This window comes from Eptatretus burgeri, chromosome 6, assembly GCF_056783735.1.
Source record: "Eptatretus burgeri isolate ZD-2024b chromosome 6, Ebu_testis_v1, whole genome shotgun sequence".
Lineage (NCBI taxonomy): Eukaryota > Metazoa > Chordata > Myxini > Myxiniformes > Myxinidae > Eptatretus > Eptatretus burgeri.
The window spans coordinates 49,031,442-49,055,576 of NC_140966.1; the positions used below are offsets into that span (position 1 = coordinate 49,031,442).

The window sequence follows — 24,135 nt, forward strand, 5'->3', positions numbered from 1 at the left end:
AATGCTACATTATGGACATGGGCAGCACAGCGAATCCTGAGCGCAGCCAATGAACATCACCTGGATACAGGGTGGGCCAATAGAGAGAGAGAGCTCTGGCAGATTCCAACGGCGTTAGACAGACCTCCAAGATGCCAATGCAGCTTTCAGGAATACAGCTAGGAGGCTGCTCAGTCCCCAAGTCATGCCTCTCCTTGGACTTTAAAAGTCAGGAGATTTGAGCAGATTGGAGTTGCTGGCACATCTGGGAAATACACGAGAATGGACTGAACCTGCAAGAACGAACGAGCTGGTGAACACGGTTCAACGAAGGGCTGGTGAACAGATCAAGCAGCGGTGATTTCCTGGACAAGCTGGCCATGACCACACTGATTTATGCTGTCGCTTGCTTTCCTTAAATATAATTTGCTCCCTTTGAATGCACAGTGCATCAACAAAAAGCTTGCATATTTTTCAAGACTGTCTTACTATCTCACACTTCACATTTTCCTCCAAGCACTCCTTCACACATTCACCATTTGCAACTCTCCTTACACTGCGCATTACATTTTATACCCTCCTCTCCCCCCCCCTCTCTTTCGGCTGGACCAATGTTATACCACTGGCTTGCGTCGGGTGAGGAAAAGGCTAACCCTTATGCCTCAAACTAATATATATGACTTGAGGTTGGGAGTATAATAAACGAATTCCATGGTAAATTCTCCAATCATTAATTGAACAAACAATGACTCAACAGTTTCGATTAACAACATGTGCAAAGCACATGTTAGCCTTTCTGTTATGCACATGTTATGCATCCGTTAGCCTTTCTCAAGGGTAATGAAAATTATCACAACATCCACCGAAATAACAAAGGTGGGGGTGGGCCAAGCCAGACGGCCAATCAATGCACGCGTCACGTCACTCATGCATTCTGACCATGAGCAAATGTAAAAACAAAACACATTCAAGGAGCAAACATCACACTCATATAAACCAATTAGATTAAACCTAACAAAATTTCAGATGAAAAGTCACTCATTGACAACTTGGCGAAACAGAATGGCACTCCTGAGAGAACATACCTCCGCCAGGCTGAATAGTTTACATTTTGTATGCCACTGATAGGTCAGATCTGATTCCGGACCTTAACCAAAATCGAATCGACTTGTTCTTGTCACCTAACCAACTCTTCCACCTCGTTTTGTCACACGTATTCCACAACTTTTAGCGAAAACATGCGATACATAGTTTTTGGCCCAATCTCTCAATGGTGAAGAATCACCTGAAAAAATTCTCTAATCCGGATCCAGATTCATATCTTCACCAAAATCGAATCAATTAGTCCCTGTCACACACGCAAACTGTCCACCAACTTTTGTGTGAATCCATCCACAACCTTTTGAGATATTGTGCTGTATTATCGTTTTTAGCCCCATTTCTCAACAGTGAAGAATCATTTGAAACATTCGCAAATCCGGATCAGGATTCAGATCTTCACCAAAATCGAATCAATTAGTCCTTTTCACACACCCAACATGACGACAAAGTTTCATCCAAATCCATCCTAAACTTTTTGATATATCATGCAATATCGTTTTTTGCCCCATCTCTCAATGGTGAGGAATTCGTTAAAATTAAATAATTATTGTATTCAGATCTGTTTTCGGATCTTCACCAAAATTGAATCAATTCTTCCAAGTTCACTCCCAACCTGTCCACAAAGTTTAGTTGAATCCATCTATAACTTCCTGAGATATTGTGCTACATATCATTTTTGGCCCTATCTCTCAATGGTGAAGAATCACTTAAAAAAATTCTTCAATCCGGATCTGGATTTGGATCTTCACCCAAATTTAGCATTGGCGTCCTTGGAAAGTCACTTACACATACAAACATTTTCAAAAGGATGACTTGGAAGCTGTGGCCAAAAATCGTGTGACAAACAGACAGACAAAAGCTCACATCCGGTTCCGGGTTTTGAGGCAATGGCTGGCTCTCTCAGGGGTCTCTGCCGACTTTCTCAAAGTTAAGTTTCCGGTCGTCATTTGCCGCGTTTTGACTGTTTATTTTGTTACTTACATGTTTACTGTGTGTTCCTAGTTCGGTTTTATTTCGAAATTTGTACTATTTCTGAGTTTTTGTAGATCTTGTCTTATCGGGTTTCCTTGGGGCCGACCCATCTTTCCCGTTGAGTGTATCGATTTTATTTGGAGACGATTTGGAGAGAGTGCACGATCGATTTTATTTGTATTTTCTCCCAATTACCATCAGTTCTTATTTTCTCCACTTTTCCCACCACCATCCTTCTATCCCTCCCAACTACACCCTCTGTTTCTTGTCTTAAAATTAAAAAATATATAACAAAAAACAAAAAAACAAACCCTTTTTCCCTCGCATCCATCAGTACCCACTCTTCTTCCTCCTTCTGCTGTCATACCACCACCTTCCTTCTATTTGAGCCGACCCACTTTCACCATTGCCTTCACAATTTCTTTCTACAACCTTCCATTCCCGAATCTTACCGAATCTTTAAAAATCCATCAAAAAAATTTTTTTTCTTCATATCCTTTCGAACTATACACCTCCTGCAACCAAGTGTTTCTCTACCCCTCCTTCTTCCTGTTACTTTTCATCGATCCTTTACCTCTGCGTTTGCCGTTCCAAATTCACGATACACCTCCACGATTTTACTTCAACCTTTCCTTTACCTAATCTTATGCAATCCTGATCAAAAACAAAAAAAATTCACTTCTAACTATACACCTCCCGTAACCACGTGTTTCTGTTGGAATTGTTTCCACCCTCTGCGTTTGCCGATCCAAATTCACCATTCACCTCACGATTTTTCTTCATCCTTTCCTTTACCTAATCCTATACAATCTTTATCAAAAATAATCATAATGATAATAATAATAAAAACAGTCTCTTATAATGCTTCATCTTCCTCTTTCACACGTGTGGTTCTCATTATTGTATCATAATTCACTACTCTTCTTCTACTTCAATAAACCACTCTCAATCCGACCTTTCCTTCATCTCATGTCGAAAAAGTACAACTGTTCCAACGTTTATTTTCCTCCATTCTCTGAATTCTCCATCATTACATCCCTCACGTAATGTCTTTAGTCACATCTCTGAGCTAAAAATATTTTTTAGCCGCATCGCGTTGCGAACGCTGGCTCTAAGAGAGCTCCGCGTTGTTCTTCTTCTTCTTGTTCTTCTTCTTGTTCTTGTTCTTCTTCTTCTTTTCTGGTGAAGACAAAACCTTTCTGACGCGGCTCTTGGACACATTTGTCCTTGTTTAAACCCAGTTTGCAATGCATGTTCGTGTTCCATCAATCGTCCTTGTTTTCCAACTTCAGTGCCAATTCACCCCACCTACTTAAATCTACCAACTCCAAACCACTCACTTGTTATCCCCTCTCCTTACCCCTCTCATCTTGCCCCTCATTCTACCTCTGCTCTTGGCACCTCTTCACTGTCTTTTGCTTCAGTATCAGCTCCTCCTCTGTTGTCCCAAAGTGTGGTACTCTTGCAGACACTTATCACCACAAACATGCTCCTCCTTTCCTCTCATCTCACCTCCCCCTCTTTCCAACCCCTCAAATCTTGTAAATCCTCCTGCCCTCTCCCTTCTTAACCATACCACCACCAAGTCTCATATTTCCCCTCTTCCCACCACTCCCATCGCCCTCCTGCAACTTGGCCATGCCTGCTCTTATCGTCTCCCCTCCCTCTCAAAGCAACCTTCACACTATTCCCCCTCCAAGCTTCCCTCTCACCTTTTTCATGAACTCCCCCCACCCTCACCCTTCTCCCTCAACTCTCCCAAATTACCCTGCTCCCTCCAATCACCCCTCCACTCCCACTGCTCAAAAGTTGCCCCCCCTCACATCCACAAAGCTGCCTCCTTCCCCTGCCCTCTCATCACTCCACCTCCTCCAATCTTCAACTGCCTTCTACCCCCTCTCTTATTACTTCCCAATGTACCTCAACCCAGCACCACCGAGCCTTTTCTCCTCCTCAACCTGCCCTCCCCTCCAACTCTTCTGGAATCCCCCAAACTCTTTCAACAACTCTCCGTACCTTCTCCCGTCGTCCTCCCTTCCCCTCCCCTCCCCTGCACCCAAAGCCTCCTCCCCTCCCTCTTCCTCAACATTGTAGACCTCAAACATCCAAGGTCTTTGCTCAAACCTGACAGATCTTTCCATACAAGTTGGCACTAACAAACCATCTGCTTCACAAAACTTTCCTCCTTCAAGACATCTTAAACTCCCGAGTATCTCTCCTTGGTTACTCTGTCCACCGCAATGACAGACCTGAGCCTCGTCCTGGTGGAGGACTTGCTCTCTTAATCAAAGACTCTATTCCTCACTCTCCATGCACTGCCCTCACTCTTCCACCCCCCCCCCCACCGAGGAATACCTCTGGCTACGACTTCCCCTCCGCTCCCACCTCTTGTTTATCTGTGTGTTGTACCATCCACAAAACAGTGATGACTCCTTTTGCATCTCGATCGCCGAAAACATGGAACAACTTCTATCCTCTCATCCCAAATCTCTTTCCCTCATATGTGGTAACTTCAATTGCCATAATGACAGTTGGTTGGGTGTGGGTACCTCCCTCACCTGCCATGGCACTTCAGCAAAAGACTTCTGCAACTGATTGGGTCTCAACCAACGGTACTCCATCTCTTCTGGACCTGATTTTGACCAATTTCCCTGAAAATAACTGGTGTTCTTCCTCCGCTCCAATCGGTTCATCCGACCAAATGCTCGTCAAAGTAGACATCTCTCTGGCTGTTATTAAAGAACCACCAAAGCACCGTCGAGTCTGGCGTTTCACTCAGGCTGACTGGCAGTGTCTCCAAGCAGCCATCAAACTTACAGACTGGTCTCCCATCACTACTTTCTCCAACATCAACTCATCCTGGGAATTCTTTCAAAGAAACTTGCTCTCTCTCATGCACAGATTTATCCCCTCTCGTCTTCAGTTGTCCTACCCTTCCTCCCGCCCATGGTTCACTGAAGCTTGTGGTGAGGCAATTGTCTTGAAACAACTTGCCTTTGTCTCATGGAAAGCAAACTCAACTGACGGTAATCTCAGTTCCTTCCATAAAGCTCGGAACAAGTGTGTATCTACCCTCAGGAGAGCCAGAAAACAACATCTTTCTTATCTCATCTGAACTCTCAAACCTGTCTCCCTCCTCCAAATCCTGGTAGCATCTAATCAAATCTGTTTCTTGTGCATGCCCCCCCTCCATCCCCTCCCTTACCTCAAATGGCTGCACTGCTGACACTGCCGCACTCAATGGCTGCACCGCCGCACTCAAAAGGCTGAATGCCTAAACTCGTGTTTGCATCTAAATCTTGCGTCCAAAATCCATCACTTTCTGCACCCACCTTACCCAATCACACCCAGCTGTTGCGGGACTCTGTGTCCTTTTCTCCTGACAAGGTGGAAAGCTTGCTAACAAACCTCGATTCAGATTCTGCAACCAGTCCAGACGGCATCAGCCCACGTGTCCTAAAAACCTGCTCTTGCTCACCCTCTCTCTCTTTTATTCACCCGCTCATTTGCTCAAGATCATCTACCATCTGCTTGGAAATCAGCAAGCATTCCCGCTCTGCATAAAAAGGTGAAAAACAGATCCCTAGAATTACAGACAAATCAGCCTTCTCGTAATCATCAGCAAGGTTATGGAAGCCATCATTGCTTCAGACATTAAATCCTTCCTCTTCTTCAATGGCTTGATTTCTAATCATTAATTTGGATTCAGACCAGGTAACTCTACACTGGATATGCTGCTTCTGCTCTCCCAACAATGGATGGAGGTCCGCAATGCCAGACATGAAATCAGAGACATCTCCCAAGACAACTCATGTGCTGTGGATACGGTCTGGCACCCTGCCCTGCTCACCAAACTCTCTTCCTATGGTATCGAAGATCATCTCCACTCATGACTCACAGATTTCCTCTCCTGTAACAGTCAACGTGTGGCCCAAAATGGAGTTCTCTCATCCCCTCTTCCTGTCCAGGCTGCGGTTCCTCAAGACAGTGTTCTGGGCCCTGTTCTTTTTCTGCTTTTCATCAATGATCTCTCAGACTGAAAAATACTCTTTATTGCTCTGCTGATGACTCCACCCTCTGCTGTACCATCTGTCATCCCTCAGACTGGCAGCAGCTTCTTCACTCTCTGAAGATCTGGATAAAATCACAAACTGGTCCAACACGTGGAACATGTCTTTCAATCCTGACAAATCTCACACTCTCACTATCTCTCTCCGAAAGGACCGTCTGGTAAACTTCCCGATCTACTTTCTCAACAATCCTCTTGAAGAAGTCCTTTCATTCAAGCTTCTGGGTCTCACTATCTGCCATGATATTTCCTGGGAAAGCCACATCTCTAAGCTGGCCTCCAAAGCCAGTCGCTGTCTGGGCATCCTCTGTCGTGCAAAGTCCTTCCACAACCCACCTGAGCTCCTGACCACATACAAAGCTTTCATCTGCAGCCTGATGGAGTACTGCTCTCCACTCTGGGCTGGTGCTCCCATCTCTCACTTTAATCGGCTTCACGCTGTTGAAACCAAGGCATTTCAGATCATTGGTATCTCCCACGGTAAGGCTAAGTCTTTGGACCTCTCACTCTCTCACCGCAGGCAGTTCGGTGGTCTTTCTGTCTTCGACCACCTCCTCTCCGGTCTCGCCCCCACCCCTGCTCTGTCTGTGATATGTCCCCCCCCCCCCATATTTCCGCAGGGCACTTAAGGTATGCCAGCTACCTCCTTCTGGTAAAACTACCAAAATTATGAATCACTGCTCACCTTCACCCTTTCATTCCTCTTTTTCCCCACCTTTGGAATAAACTCCCACACTCTCTTCAATCCTACTCTTCCCTCCAGGTCTTCAAAACAGCTGTTCACCACCAACTCTTATCTTCCACCATCCAAAACCACGATCTTTTCTACCCCCATTAATCCACCCCAAACGCCCTCCTTCAAATTCACTGCTTTCCTTCCCGAAAGTTCCCTGTCGTGTAATGACCTGAAAGTCCCTGTGGTGTCCATCTTGTCTACCCCGTGTTCCCCACCCCATCCCTCTTCCTTCCACAGATCTCCTCATGTCTTTGTTCCCCACCGTTTTGTCCTTCCCTCTCCCGCCCCTCTTGTCTCCTGCCCCCCCCCTTTTGCTCTGTGTTTTCTTTTCGCTCTCATACAAGCCTCGACAATGTATTAAGAAAAAAAAATAATAATAATAATAATAATAAGACTAACACACTTGGCAAAAAAAAATTTTGCCAAGTAATAACATCAGAAAATAGTCAGTCACTCTCATTGCAAGTAAACACGATCAGGAATCATCAAGCATGCCGTTGAATGCATGCAACAAGTAAATTCACAACAGTATCATTATAATGGGCAAATGTAGCCCTGTGTGGAAAAAGAGATGAGGGGTGGGAGGTTTGGGGGAGGGGGGGGTTAGTCCTGACGGAACAGCCAGGTGGCATACTATGTGAAGTCCCCATGCAATGTCCGGAATTCCCCGGTACGTTTATGCAAGAGAGGTCCAAACGCAAAAGGTAAATCCACCACCTCCTGCGTGATCGATGTGACCATTTCCTCTGCATGCCAAGCCTCCAGAATCCGTCATCTGGTGCTGTTCGGAGTCGAGCCCGATCCCATACATGTGTGTTCTGCCTTGAGCCCATGTTTGGGAATGGCAGACCTTTTTGGATAATTGCACTCAAAGGCCTTACAGTGTTCAGCAATACGCTGGTCTATGGGCCTCCCTGTCTCTCCCACATACTCGGCTCGACAATCACAGGATATTGCGTACACCACCCCTGCCCTGTCCTTCATCGGTAACTTGTCCTTTACCCTCAAAAGGGCTTTCTTGAGAGTGAACACCTGTTTTAAACTTACCCTGACTCCTGCCATTTTCAATACTCTGCCAACCCTCTGCGATACACCTGGTATAAAAGAAAGAACACAAAACCCCCTGGGTTGTTCTTTTGGTCTGAGCCTGTTGTGTGGGCCATGTAGGATAATTCTCCTTTTTGTAGCAAGCTGTCCGAGTAACCGTTAGTCCTCAAACCCTTTTGAAGATGGTTCACCTCTCTCATCTTGTCTTCGATGGTGGATGGTATCTCATGTGCTCTTTTTGACAGGCTGTGTACCACCAATCTTTTGTGCTCCAATGGATGACAGGAATCAAAGTTGAGGTCACGGTCGGTGTGTGTGGGCTTTCTGTACACTGTGACTTTCAGGGTTCCTTTGGGGTCCCTTGTTACAAATGCGTCTAGTAATGGAAGGGCTCCATTCTTCTCCTATTCAAGGGTGAAATTGATCGATGAAAAGGTTTTATTGATGCCCTCATGCATGGAATCCATGGTGTCAGTGGGATAGATGATGAAAGTGTCATCCACACAATGGAACCACACACTTGGCTGTATTGGTAGGGACAGAATTATACACTCTTCCAAATCCTCCATCACTATATTGGCGATGATGGCCGATACCGGCGAGCCCATAGTGGTGCCAAAAACTTGTTTGTAATACACTTCGCCAAAGACAAAGTACATGGAAGAGTGGCAAACAGAGAGCATGTCACACACGTCCATCGGGCTTAAGGCACCCGCAGCCTGTTTCCACTGATCATCCTCCATCAACCGCCGATTCGCCACCTCGATCGCCAAGGCTATGGACACTTTGGTGAATAACGAGAAGACGTCGAAAGATAGCATGGTCTCATGTGGTTTGATGGGGACATGTTTCACTTTTTCAGCAAAGGCAATGCTCTTATGTAAGGATCGCTCCGTTTTGCCGACCATCGTGAGATATATATATATATATATATATATATATATATATATATATATATATATATATATATATATATATATATATATATATATATCCTCACTCTTCCCACCCACCCCCCCCCCCTCTCTCTCCTACTCTTCTGTCTCCACTTTGTTTCCCTGTAATGAATGAGGTGCCTGTGTTGTTGAAACTGTGATGAAGTGACTGACTAAGACTGGGCTTTTGTGCAATGGATAAGAGCTTTCTTCTGTGACGCTGCTTATAAATACATTCTCCTTGTTGAACTCTATAAACCGTTTTCCAAACTGTCCGATTGTTATCTTCCATTTTTTGTCAAACATAGTGTGTGGATAGTGACAAGGAGTTCAGCCCCACAGTTTTGTTGTGGTCAGCCAGAGCCAACTTTACATTTATGGTATCGCTGATGAATAGGAGTGGAGTGCTGGGAAGCACAGTCCTTATCTGGGGTGATTCATTTGCCAGGAAGGTAAAGTGGGATTTGGACATTGGACCCTACCTAAATTAAGCATCTCAGACGGCGTCTGTGGTTGCTTAGTAACTCGTCGCACCACAGCCTTATCTGCGGTTCATCAGCTTTAAGGTTGTCGGCCGGGAAGTGGGTCCTTGAACTCCCCTTGAGACCCTTTCCGGAGGCGAATCCGTAACAAAATATTAGATTTCAGCCCCATGTTTTCTGAAACAACTTAAAAGAAAGATGAGAGTTGAGAGATGTTCTCGAGCAGTACTTTGCAGCACCAAATAGCTAACTGAAATCACATGTAGCAAAAACTGGCATCCCTGCACAATAAAATACTGAAATAACAACAACCTCCAAATTGTAGGTTGCTGTGTTTTCTTTTCTCTCCTACTGTTCATCTATCCCTTTGCTGCATCTATGTGTTGCCTTCACTGGCCCACTTTCAATGTGTTGAGCTCTACTCTCTGTCACCACACTCTTCGCTGAGCTTATGTATAAAAACCACACACTTATCACCACACTGAGCTTTGTATAAAAAGTTAATTATGTGAAAACATCCTTCAGCCTGTTGTGACTTTTTCACAATGTCAAGTAAGGCATACATTTATTTACAATACACCATTTCAAACAAGAATTTCCTTTGATGAAAGAAATGCTGAACACACATCATCCATGGCTTGTCAGAATTTGCCAACAACAATAACCGAGATGGCTGATGATGCAGAAAACATATCATGTAAAATCCTATAAATCCCACAAAACGAATTTACATCCTCAAATGATGAACCAATGAGGAAATAGATGCATCCACCAAATTTTCAGAAGTTTATTAATTATTATTAGGAGAGTTATTTTTAAATCACACAATATGCTGGTTGGTGGGGTCATCAGTTGAAATTTGCCAAACGCTGAAATTTCAACCAGGGAAGCTGAATGTACACACCTCACAAACATATGCACAATTCTTGCACCTTATAACATGTCTTCTGGTTTCAGTTATCATCCTTAAGTGATGATGGTTTCCACACTAACCCACCCCCCAAACAACCTAATGCTCCTGCAATATCATGCTCCCTCCCACCTTGAATATAAATAGTAAACAGGTACATTTCTTACCTTGTAAGGTTGAGAAAAGAAGACCCTTGTAGATGTAAGAGCATATTCCTTGGCCATCTGAATGGTCTGACAACGGCGCTCAGACTCTTGACAGCGTTGGGTGACACGATCTGATTGCGCCACCCTGCGCAATAAACAGCAGCAGCAAAACACGACTGACTGAACACATGTAGCGACACTGCAGAATGGTGGCAGATAAGGAGCGAGTGGTTCTAGTCCTCCTTGCTCGAGAATACATTCTTTCACAGAAATCAAATACAATCTTGCTTTTGATTGGCACAAAGAATAGAGCATTCATGCACAAAGTCTCACCTGTTTTTTTCTTGATTGGCCATCGATCTATCACACTCCAGCATGCTGCCAAAAAATGAAAAAAAAAACCGAGTTCATGAAACGCGTTAACCCAAGCAGTCTTGAGAAAAAGGACATGTGATGGGTCTTTTCAACTCTTGCTTTATGTTTCCAAGCACAATCGATATTTCCTATGAGCTGCAATTTTGTCAATATCTCAATGTTCCCCAACGCTGAGAGCGCGAGAGGCAAATTTGATTGGTTGAGATGGCATAATATTTTGTTCAAGTAAAGCTAAAAAACCTCCTAAACTGGAGGTTTTTTAAAAGTGCCAAGAAGTTGATTTGTGTTATCCAAGTATATAATTCGATTGAAATAAATAAAGATTTTAAAGGCCGTCGAAGAAAAAAGTTTACCGCTCTTGATGCAGTGTCTTTTACACCACCTTATTTAACAAGTTACATTAGTTTTTCATGCCTGTTGTTTGTGTCCTTCATGACATCCCTAAAAACAGTAAGTTTCCTGTTTTGAATGATTTTCAATTTTGTTTGACTGCCAGACAGGAGACACACGAAAAAATTTTAATCTTACTCCTCTCTGCACATGAGCGATCGGGATAATATTCCATACAATTTGACAAATTCAGAGCCAAGATACTGCAAAGCTGCAGGTTCGTGTTCTGCTTCATGATCCGAGTTTGATGAATTTCATGAAATTCGAGTTTGAAATGGAACATTCAATTGAAATCAAGTAGTTCCTCAATCATAGACTGATGTCTGTAGACAGACAGACAGAGACCAAACTAATTGCCTAACCCTGCTTTCTGCTTCGCATGTGGTTAAAAAAAAAATTAAAAAGCAACAGAAATGAAAGATTTCAACTACAAGGTTTCAAATCTGGTGAAAGTAATTTTTCACAAATTATAAACGAGGACATCACAGGCAGGACATTGCTTTATGGAGTGTGCAGTCTCTCACGAATACTTTCACGAAGATCCCAGTGTCCGTCAGAAAGAGTAGACAAAAACAGGTACCCTGACCTTGAACAAATTCCCCAAGTTCTTGCCATGATACTGCTGGAAGGGTAATGGCAAAACACCCAGCATAACCTTTGCCATCGGGGCGTTCCATGTCAAGTGTACACATTTTTCAGCGAAATTTTGACACATCGTCTCAGATTTCACTCTTTTTTGTACAAGTGTTTGTATCCAGGGTAAAACAGTGTGTCAATTTTCAGACCTGGGGGCCCATCGGGGCCCATTTTAGGGCCCCCCCCCAAATTTGGAGGCCCCCGGTTGACCCACAATCTTCCAGTGGCCATATCACAGGTTGTAGTGGTCCGATTTGGATGATCTTGGTATCAAAATGCTCGTAAAAGCCAAATCATTCGAATTGCGTAAAGTAAAATCACTCCGAAAAAGTAATTCAAAAAGTTATAGTTTGTGGCGCCTTTTGACCTTGGGCCCCCGCCCCCCAGCCAAACCGATGATCCCGCTTTTTTCGTGTGAGAATACCCCCTTCATATACTCCAACACCTCAGCATAAATGAAAATGGGATCTCAATGGGTTCAAGTGTGATGATGGTTTTATTGTTCAGGGTCCACATATCACTAATTCTTGATTCGACATTGGGCGACGTTTGCCGTCATCGTTCCAATGACGTCACCTGCTGGCAGGCGACTTTATGTCTGAAATTGACAAATATATATATATATATATATATATATATATATATATATATATATATATATATATATATATATTTCATCATTTGCGAAAAATTATTCTGCCGATTGTGTCTATTGATTTTTAAGTGTACATTTTTTCTATAACCACCATCGAATTAAGTTATAAATGGGCTAATCTCAGTTTTTGCATATTTTACATTAAGCATGGCAACTGAAGATAGAAAGGAGTTCCGAAAATACTGTTGCGATCCGTTCAGCTGCCATAAAACGAAACAACGAAAAGATCTTCGCAATGTGTCAATTGATATGTTGATGAAATTTTCTTCAAAGGTGAAAAAATATGACAGACTTTGTACTTTGTGCAGAAAAAAAAACTCTCAGTTGTCACTAGAGCATATTGAAGAATCATCTTCGACCAGTTCGAAATTATCATCAGAAGGTACTATCGAAGGCATTGCAGAATCTATTTCGACAGAGGAGGTTTTTGAGCGAGAAGCAGAAGTTGACCTATTCCAGTACTCATACTAGTACCAGTCGTTATCGACGATAGGCGAAAGCCCATTCGACAAACGAAAGGCAGAAAGGAACCCAGGGTACGTTCCTGAAAGGCGAAGTAAAGTGGAAGATTCTGTGCGAAAGAAATTAGAACTAGTTGCTGGACCAAGCACTGCGGAGAAAACACAAAATACAGCGTGAAAATGTGATGAAAACTGCATGCCAGAGGTGATCAAAAGCCTGAACGAAAAATACGTTGTTTCGAGCCGTTCAGAGCAAATATGTATACTGACAATATTTGCTAGGAATATGAGCATCATAGGGATGATGAGTGAATTCAGTTGCTCCCAAAGAATGGCTGTGCAAGCCAAAAATTTAGAGAAATAAAATGGTATGCTATCGTCTCCAAATCCCAAACAGGGTAAAATATTGCCTGACGACGTGAAATCTGCCGTAATCAAATTTTACCGAAGTGATGAAGTCAGCCGAATAATGCTGGGAAAAAAGGACTGTGTGGTGGTCAGGAATGAACATGGAAAAGACAAAATTCAAAAGCGCCTGGTACTAAACAATCTCAAGGAACTGTTTCAGAAATTCAAAGAGAAGAACCCTGGCTTGAAAGTTGGATTCGCGAAGTTCGCCAAGCTCCGTCCCTCGGAGTGTGTCCTGGCCGGTTCAGGCGGTACACACAGTATATGTGTATGTACGATACATCAAAATGTGAAACTCATGATGTTTGGTTCCAAAATGCCACAGATAGCCGAACTTCCGAGCTATCATGTGATAGCACGCATAGTTTGTAACCCAGCACAACCAGCATGTTATTTCAGAACTTATGAAAGTTGCCCATCAATTGAAGACTTCAAAACTGAGCTACTGAGTGCTTATGAACTGGAGGATAGTGATGAAATTCAGTTTAAATGGTGGACATCCTCCGACAGATCTGAACTGAGCTCCATGGTCCTGCCTTTGGAAGAATTCATTAATCAATTCTGTGAAATTAGTGAGACACGACTTCATTGCCAAGGCCCAATCTCAGTTTCTGAAAAATAAGAAAGACGAAATCGGTGAAGGAGAATTTGTCATTATTGGAGACTTCTCAGAGAACTAACTATTCGTTTGTCGTACAGGATGCGGCCCAAGGATTCCATTGGAACTGCTCTCAAGCGACAATTCACCCCTGGGTTTACTATTTCAAATCGGACGATGGCAAATTAAACCACGATTCGTTCACGATTATATCAGAATGCAATACTCATGACGTTGTCTCAGTCCACCTCTTCCAAAGAGCATTGAACACTTGAAATCTAGCTTTGGAAATGTAAAGAACCTAGTCTATTTTTCAGACGGTTGCGCTGGACAATATAAGAATTTCAAAGGCTTCATAAACCTATGTCGTCACAAATCAGAGTATGGTATTGATGCAGAATGGCATATTTTTGCCACAAGTCATGGCAAGGGCCCTTCAGATGGCGAGGGAGGTACAGTCAAACAAGAAGCAACACGTGAGAGCCTGCGTAGACCTTACGACAGTCAAATTATTTCTCCAAAAGATCTTTTCGCCTTTACTGAAAATGGTTTGAATGAAATGAAGTTCGGTTACGGGATCCAAGAGGCATATGACGAGGAAGAACGAAATCTGGAAGAAAGGTTAAAAACGGCCAAAACCAGAGCTGGAACTCAAAAACTTAATGCTTTCATCCCGATTTCTGAAACTGCTCTTCAAGTTTCGCGAATTCAGCCTTAGTGAGGAACACCGTATCGAGTCAGCTATTTCAAAATCTACACCAACTTTTAACGGCAAACTCTCAGGTTATGTCACAGTGCACTATGATGGAAAATGGTGGCTTGCCTGCATCATGGAAGTCTTTCAGGACACTCATGAAGTGAAAGTGAATTTTCTTCATCCAAACAGGCCCACAAATAGTTTATTTTTTCCTGACATTTAAGATCACTGCATTTTAGACATTTCTGATATACTTATTTCCATAGAACCAAAAACTGCTACAGGTAGAACCTACACAATCAGTAAAAAAGAAACACAGCTGTCAAATAAAACATTGGTTGGCAAAAAATCTTGACTATAATATGCTCGGAAAAACCCTTACTCATACGAGTATCGCTTCCAGTTCCTGCATGTGCATGTGGAAAAATTATGTACAATATACTGATATCGTGTCTTGGAAATCTTGTGTTCAAATATTGTGCTATGTATTGTGGCGTATTGTGTGTCCAGCACCCGAGTCCCCGAACAATAAAACCATCATCACACTTGAACCCATTGAGATCCAATTTTCATTTATGCTGAGGTGTTGGAGTATATGAAGAGGTATTCTCACACAAAAAAAAAAAATCGGGAGCATTGGTTTGGCTGGGGAACGGGGGCCCGAGGTCAAAGGGCACCCCAAACTATAACTTTTTGAATTACTGTTTCGGAGTGATTTTACTTTACGCAATTCGAAAGATCTCGCTTTTACGAGCATTTTGATACCAAGATCAGCCAAATCGGACCACTACAACCTGTAATACGGCCTCTGGAAGATTGTGAGGCAGCCGGGGGCGCCCAAATTTGGGGGGGCCCCTAAAATGGGCCCCGATGGGCCCACAGGTCTAAACATTGGAATTTTGAGTTTTTTCACCCATGTGAATAAATGACCAACATATGGGGAGAAAATGAGGTATTAGTGTCAGGAGGGTGTGTACACTTGACATGGAATGTCCCCATAAGACTCCTTAGGCAGCACTGGCACAATCCATCCGCAAAACGGGATGAACTGGGCCGGCCAACTGAAACAAGCACGAATGTTTTTGAAGTACGACATGTCTTTTGATTAAATGCATCAGCAAAGCGACGGGTACTTTTGCTCATGTTTCAAAAAATGTCAATATATCACGATGTTGTTCGTCTTTCGGCTGCTCCCGTTAGGGGTCGCCACAGCGGATCATCCGTTATGATCCGCATATTGATTTGGCATAGGTTTTACGCCGGATGCCCTTCCTGACGCAACCTTGGTCGCCTCTGACGACACAGGGATAAGGATTGGGTTTCACAATGATTCTGGGCTGCCCTACACCCTCTCATAGTGCGGCCCAGTGCAGAGCTCCCGTCTTCAAGCGATCCTCCAACGCAAGCCTCCGAGTAGCCGGATTACAGGCGCACGCCACTACGCCCGGTCGTCAATATATCACGATGAGCATACATTATATCTTCTGCTTAACATGGTAGAATTTTGATTGAACCATTCCTAAATGTTTGTATTTTCATTATATTTTGTGACATCAGCCTCTCCTTTCCCATCTTTTCTGTGCAGTATCACCACAAAGATGCTCTTGCTAGGCACATTCAAAAAAATGTTGGGAAATTTTGATGAGACCGTGTCTACGGTCACTCCATCCAGTGACAGGACACACTCTCCGCAAGAGGCCCCAGCTTGCAAAGCTCCCCCAATACCAATGGCTTATGTTTGGCCACTGGATGGTACAGCTCAGGGCGAGAGCAGTCTGGAGAGCCAATGTTTTCATTGTAAGGAGTGAAAGGAGGTAGAAGGAGGTGTGGACTCGAAAGGTGATTGGGAAGATTTTGAAAACACAAATTGGAATGGAGGTATGAAGACAAACTATCATTGGTCATGGGCCATCTGAATGTCTTCAGCATAAATAATTACACAGATTGTCCTTCACTATCTCTGCCACCAAAGGTGGATGAGGGTTATGTTTTCACCCCTGTCTGTCTGACTGTTTGTGAACAAAATATCTCAAAAAGTTATGATTGGATACAAACAAAATTTGGTGGAGAGTTTGGGTATGTGACAAGGATGAAATGATTACATTTTGGTGAAGATCCAAATCCAGATCCTGATCCGAGAATTGATAAAGTGATTCTTCACCATTGAGTGATAGGGCTAAAACGACAAATATCACGATATCTCAAAAAGTTGTGGACAGATTCGGACGAAACTTGGTGGATTAGTTGGTTAGGTGAAAGAACAAAGCGATTAAATTTTATTTCAGGTCAGAATCCAGATGCGGCCTTTCAGTGGGATACAAAACAAACAAATTAGCCTGGTGGAGGTATTCGCTCTACCGAGTGCCTTTCTAGTGTTCTACATTTGTTTCAAATAGTTAAAGTTGAACAAATATTTGCTGATTATAGTGAAAATTAGATTCAAAACATATTGTACTTTTAAGGCATTAGCTGCAAATTATGGAAAAAAAAATCTTGTATTCTACAATAGTTCATAATTGTCAATGGCAATTCTCACCTTGACCTGTGATGTCACTCAGCCCTTATTGGACTTTAAAAATATATTCCCCACTTAAATAGAATTTCTTAAGTAATCTTATCAACAAAATATGGGAAGCATGCCATGGAGGGAAGATGGGCATCGAGGAATAAGAGCAAACCATCACATACACAGAGACACCGTTTATCATTTATTTCTCCAAATTACAATAAATAATTTGGCACTTTCAGTATACTCCTCACAAAAATATAGGTACATGCACAGATGATTTTCCACGATCAGTACTGACAATTTGTCAAATCGAACAAATTAAGCTGATTTTATCAAATTAGTATTTATACAAATCATTTAAAGCAAAAGCAAACAAAGAAACGTCATCGTCAACAGCTTTCTGCGGAATGTTTAAAATGTCAAGCAGAGTTGAATGGCATATCTCTAATCAAATATAAATAACGATATGGGCCATGTACACAACCCATTGTGGTACCAGGATAATCGACGCATATGCCACGTGGATTGCTTCAGTACTTTTAATTACTTAAACAAGCAAACGTAAACACAGGAGGAGGACACTTTGACCATCACGCCAGTGTCATCTCCACATTGCTGAAAACCCAGGACACACAACACCATCCCTGTCTCCCTCTCCTCCAATTTGATGATTAGATGTAGTTGTTGTAGTACAACAGAAATTACTTAAATCACAAAAAAAAAACTTCAATAACAACACATCTTTACTGTACTACTTAATACCAGAACCAAGCTGGTCATTATGTGCCATTTTTTTTTCTCGAATGTATCTGTTTTCAGAGTAAAAATATGAAGATTTTTAACAAATTTATTTACAGTAATTTATTTGCTGTTTTACAGAAGGTGATGAGATCCGAAATCATGTCGACGAAGCGAACCCCAGTGCTCCAAATTCCCCTGCATCAATATCCAGTGACTGTGACCACACCAAGATCCATTCCCACGAGAAATGCATTTCACAGAACTCTTAACTGCATTGTCTAATCGTGAGAAGATAAGGTTATCGAAGTTAACAGATGGGCTCAAGCATGGCTGGATAATGGATAAAAAGTTAACATTTTGTGAGAATACCCTGGTTTGGTGTCTGGAATATGAAGAGGGGAAGGATAAGTTTTGTTTGCAGTGCAAAAAGCACGACAGTAAGAACAAGCAAAACCATCAAAAGAAATGAAATTTCAAACCTTCGGTTTGTTACAAGCACAGTCAATTGGACATCCATGGTAGTTCACAGCAGCACCATAATGCCTTATCAACATTATTAAATCAACACGTGAGCTTCTTCCACATTGAGCAGGACAAAAGGGATCGAGGGTAAAGGATGAAGTCCCGTTTAATGCCTTTTTGTGTGCTTACCGGTTGGCTAAAGAAGAGGTGGACAACAAAAAACTGTCACTTCTAAATCTTCTGCAGACAAAAGGTTTTCATGATATTAAATCCTTTGTATACCGCTCTGACAAGTCGATGCAGGAAATATTTCCAGCCATTGGACAGACAATTCAAGAAGAAGTTGTTAGATCAGTTCAAAAGTCTCAACCCTTTCGACTTTTAGCTGATGTGACAGACATGGCAGCTACAGAGCAACTGCTGCCATTCATCCAGTATGTGGCTGAAGATACCACGGTCCAAACCAAATTTGTAGTAGAGACGTGTCGACACAATTTACAAGTGCCGATGACAAATGTCTCCATACAGTGATTTCCAAGCTTCTTCAAAATTTGATCCTCAAAGGGAGGTGCCGGTTGTTGGAAAATTGACGGAGCTATTGTTATGGTGGGAAAGAAAACGGGCCTGGCTGCTGGATTAAAATAATCACTTGATCCACAAATGATTAGCATTCACTGCATCATATGGAGGCTTGCACTGGCTTGTTCAGACTCAACAGATAACATATCTTAGCTGAATGAAAGAGATTTTTTTTGTTCGTTTACATGGTCACGGCTCATGGAAGAGCTAGAATTAGTATAATGAATGGATCAGGATACAAGGCAAAAGGAACAGTTGAGAGAGGGGGAAAACACCAACAGCAGAGTTGAAGGCCAAGATAGAGGCAGATTTGGACAAACAATGGGTGTGGAGAGGAATGAGGGGCAGGAGAGGATGCAGAGTGGACAAGATGGACACAGAAGGAAACTCTCAGGAGGGAAAACTGGAAATTTGGAAGGGGAGGGATTGGGGTGGGGATCAACAAGGGTAAAAAACATCATAATTTTGGCTTGGTGACGAGATGGTGGTGAATAACTTTTCCTTATCTCGCAGAACCTCTCCAAAGAGAGCAACCTCACCTTATCTGCTGGAGGTTTTTTTGATAACTCTCCAAAATGTTTGTCTGCTTATGCTAAGACCCAACAGGAACTGCATTCAATGATACGAGCAGAGTACCTGCCCTACAGGTGGTCTTGTTCCAAGCATGCAACACGTTCTTCTGACGCAAACCTTTATTTGGGCGGTGTATAGGCAACTGACAGCTCTGTATAGGCAAAAAAATAACCCATGTTACGTGCATGAAGCAAAAACATACCCACTGCTTATAATTCAAAACACCTCACTGCACTGGAAAACGTGGGGACAGGAATACTGTACTGTAAATGGTGGAGACTTGTAATACCGTCTCCCACCTGGAGGTGGCGCTACAATATACACATTTACATCGAGAATTTGTGTCCCTCCCCCCTCACCCCCAAAGACCACCAACAAAGATATAAACTCCCCTATACATTAATTGGGGTTATGCTAATCATATGTCACAAGTCTGGTTGTAATTGGCCCAGAACTGTAGGAGTAGCCCAACAAACACACACACACACACACACACACACACACACACACACACACACACACACACACACACACACACACACACACACACACACACACACACCGGTCCATGAATTATAGTAAGGATTGTAAGAGACTGCCAAGAAAGCAGTCAAAAAGCTTTTTATTTAAAATAAAAAAAAAACACATGGACAAGATGATTGCCAATTAACAACGCAATTGATAGCATATACCAAGGATTGCTTACCGATACTTCTGACATTCAGTTCTACAGAAAGAGATCTCACTGGAGTTGGGCTTCTTCGCAAGGTTGATAATGTCAAATTACTTGGGGCTGTTGATATGCTTAAAATGCAGTGCTGCCCTCACTTGCATCACTCAGCAAAACTCTCCAGAAGGGCAGGAGGGTCTATTTTGCACGAATCACACAGAGCATCGAGTACACTCTGGATACACTTGATGGACTAGTAAGAAAGAAGGAATGTCACAATTCACAACACTCAAAGCAGATGTTAGTCCCACCGGTCAGTTGGCACTGCGTCATCTTGAACCAAGTGCTTTTCAAGAGGCTCAAATGTGCGACCTTCCCATTAAATATGTCAAAGCACTGAGGGAGAATAGAAACAACAGATTCAAAGGCAGCACTGCAGTTGTTTCTGCTTTTCAAATCTTCGATCTGACATCTGTCCCACTGAGAATGGATCAAGGTTTTCCTGAATCTGGAAAAGAAGATTGCTATACTCTGTCTACAAACTAGTTTGAGGCTCTTGAAGAACAAAGGGAGGCACTGGATGAACGGACAAAGTCAAAGTATGAACTATTGAAATGCCAAAATTTCAGGCTCCCTCCTCAAGACTATTGAAAATCATATCTGATTTTGGTATAAAGAAACATCATCACAACCGGATCAGAGAAACACCAAACAGAGTGAGCCCTCAAGCATCTTCTGGGATCCAAAACTGCAAATGGGCCAGTTTACCCCAAGCTTCTCCAGGTTGCATGGGTGTGTCTATCCATGCAAGTCAGCAATGCCTGGCCAGAACACGGAGCTTGTTCCTTGAAGACTAAAAACCAGACTGACAAGTTGTCAAAAACAACATGCTAGAAGCTCTGCCACACATTTCTGTAAATGGACCTCCTTTCACAGAGTCAGGATGTTGCGGCAGTTGCTGTTGAGAAGTTCAAAACAGCCAAAAATCAGAAGGAACATTCCACTTAGACACAGTGCCTATTCCGCGAAGTCTCAAGCTCCTTTTGTGGATATGGTTCATAATCAGTGTGCAATGTGAGAGCACACGTACGGACCGATGGACAACCCAAAAACATGCCAACAGTGACTTCGTCAGCAGAAGCATACCAAAAAAAATAAACCAATGTCACCCGCAGGGTGACCCGTATCTTGCCAAAAGGTGACCACGTGTGACTTCTTTAAGGTCACACTGAGGTGAACAGAGCTGCTATCCACCAGGAGCGACTCCTTGAGGAATATCTGCCTACGAGAGATTCCGATGAGAATCGTTCTACAGAGTAACCATGAAAAATATGCGTTTGCCTCATAACATCACCAAATGACATCATAATGTCTCAAGCTTGACATATCTAGAAAGCACTCATCGAGGTGTTCAATTTGAGGTACTACACGATATGGTTCCTAAAACTTGAAAATTTGACCTTGGGGTCAAATATGTTTGACCTCAGGTGCTAACCATGAAGGTCAAGGCCAATCGCCACCAAAAACTAATCAGCTGAGCGCCAGACCATATACTACATTCCCATAAAGTTTGGAGACGATTCGATTCAAATTACTCAAAAAATAAGGGTTTCATCGACTCCCCTGATTTGCGACAAAGTGACCTTGACCTTTGACCTTGACCTTGAAAATTTTATGCACTGAAAGGGACCTCTATATGCCTCTGATATGCGAAGTTACAAAAATTTCCAATGATAACTGTGCTCTGCAGAGTGATTTATACGTGATTACAGACAAAAAAGAAAAAAAAACATATGAAGGTCAAGGCCAATCGCCACCAAAAAATAATCAGCTGAGCGCCAGACCATGAACAATATTCCCATGAAGTTTGAAGACGATCTGATCAAAATTACTCAAAAAATAAGGGTTTTGTCGACTCCCCTGATTTGCGACAAAGTGACCTTGACCTTTGACCTTGACCTTCAAAATTTTGTGCGCTGAAAGGGACCTCTATAGGCCTCTGATATGTGAAGTTACAAAAATTTCCAATGATAACTGTGCTCTGCAGAATTTTTTATACGTGATTACAAACAAAAAAATAAATAAATAAATAAATAAAAAACATACAAGCTGACTAACATATCTTGCAAAAACTTCGTTTTGGCAATATAAAAATTAAGAGGAGTGTAGTGGGGCAGATAACAGCAATTTTTGAGAGGAATCGTGCAAATGATGATACAAGCATCAAGTTTGGCACATTTGTTCTCCAGGGGATTCTCATCAAATCTGCCTGATTGGCCATTTGAAAATCCAAATTTTGAAAAATTTGAAAAAGAAAAAAAAAACCCAAAAAAGTCAAGATCACGAATCAATGTTGGATGCTGGCTGAGATTGGTGAATGTTTCAGAAACATCATCAAAGACGTTCCAAGTCTGCCATGCAGTTTTCTCCCTTTACCGCGGAAGGCAGACACGACGTCACATCCAGTGAATGTATGGAAGTATGGGATCCCTCTGGCTTTCTCAGGCCCTATTGCAGAAACTGCCTCATGGACTGGAATACATCGAGCCTTGGCTCCTTGGCCAAAGGCAATCCACATGTTCTCAAGACCTAGTTCCTGTAAGGATGGCAGTACAGATATTACTATGACTAGTACGTCCGTGTCATTAGCCTTAATGATAATGGACTTGCTACCATCCGTCGTTGCATCCCTGGCGTGTACAAACATTCGAGTGTCAGCTTCTTCATGACAACATGAAGACACAGCATCCAGTGACTTCCTTGTGTTGCTAATGGCATCTTCTTTTGTGACAATGACTGTGCTTGTCGTCTGTGCTTCACACATTTTTTCCGCAAGAAAGTGAAACAGCTCAGTCTTGTTGCTGTCATCTCGAAGAAAGCTTCTCCAGTTACTTGGGGTCTTACTGGTTCCTGTCACTCTTCTTCTGATTCCTTGCGCCCTTTTCGACCTTGCCTCGGACTTCAGACTTTACTTCCTGTACACATCAAACACTACGTCCACCCTCCCGTACCTGGCACCATAGGATTCCACCTTTGGGATGATGTCTTCTTTAGCATAGTCATTAAATATCTTTGAAGTGCGTGGAGGTAGGGCATTGATAAGTGCTGAGCCATCAATGATGACTGCATCACCCCTTGGTTCTCTGCCTGGAATGTTCACTTGCGCTTCAAGAATTTCAACCAGCTGTGACTTCAAATTTTTTTGAAGGTTTTTTTTTTTTTCAAATTTTTCAAAATTTGGATTTTCAAATGGCCAATTGGGCAGATTTGATCAGAAAGCCCTGCAGAACAAAAATGCCAAATCTGATGCTTGTATCATAATTTGCACGATTTTTCTACTATCTACTACATTAGTGGTCGTGCTTTGTTGATGTATGTGAATAATAAAATCCTGATATTGAGAAATAGAACTTCTTCAATAAATCAAGTGGGGGTATGACCTCCATTAGCATGAATGGTCCATAGGTATCAAAGGTTTGAAACGTGCATGTATTTTGTTGCCTGCAATGCCTGAGAATGCACGAGAGAGCATCTCGATACCTCCAGCAGACGGGCAGCTACCTTACCCCAGCCTTGAATGTTTTCATACACCTACTTCTTCTTATTCATAAATTCACATTTGAGAAAGTGTGGCGAGAGACCAGCAGCCGTAACCTTGCAATTCATAACCTGCTTGTTATCAACCTGGTGACCAGTCGCTCCACTTTTGTAAGTCAACAGACGTTCTTCCTTCTTTCTGAATCCCACATTCACAAGTAACTTGAAGCTCTGGGCCATGTCAAGAATCCTCTCCCCATCTTCGTTACTCATCGCATATCCATTTCCTCCGTGTTCCAAGTTGTAGCCACCCACTTATCGTCCTACATGGCCATTTAAATCTGCACCAATTAGAATCTTCTCTCCAGCTGGTACCCTTCCAACTGTCCACTAAATGAGTCCATCTCCTGGTCTGAACACCTTGTTTGTGGCGCCAATGTCCCAGATTCCTATCTCCATCCCCAACT

General features: G+C 42.6%; 1 protein-coding gene and 2 pseudogenes across 1 annotated transcript in view; 1 reads left to right on the forward strand and 2 right to left on the reverse strand.

The window, feature by feature from the left end:
* The window catches only part of LOC147024729 (uncharacterized), a 74,378-nt gene that overhangs the window by 49,191 nt on the left and 1,052 nt on the right, over positions 1-24,135 (reverse strand). Inside the window, exons 2-3 of the mRNA XM_085887043.1 lie at positions 10,711-10,755; positions 10,399-10,522 (exon numbers count right to left, since the gene is read on the reverse strand). Of these exons, the coding sequence (XP_085743169.1) occupies positions 10,399-10,522; positions 10,711-10,755 (169 nt within the window). The remainder of the gene's footprint in view (positions 1-10,398; positions 10,523-10,710; positions 10,756-24,135) is intronic.
* On the reverse strand, positions 7,922-8,812 carry LOC147024730 (uncharacterized; annotated as a pseudogene).
* On the forward strand, positions 18,913-20,782 carry LOC147024731 (uncharacterized; annotated as a pseudogene).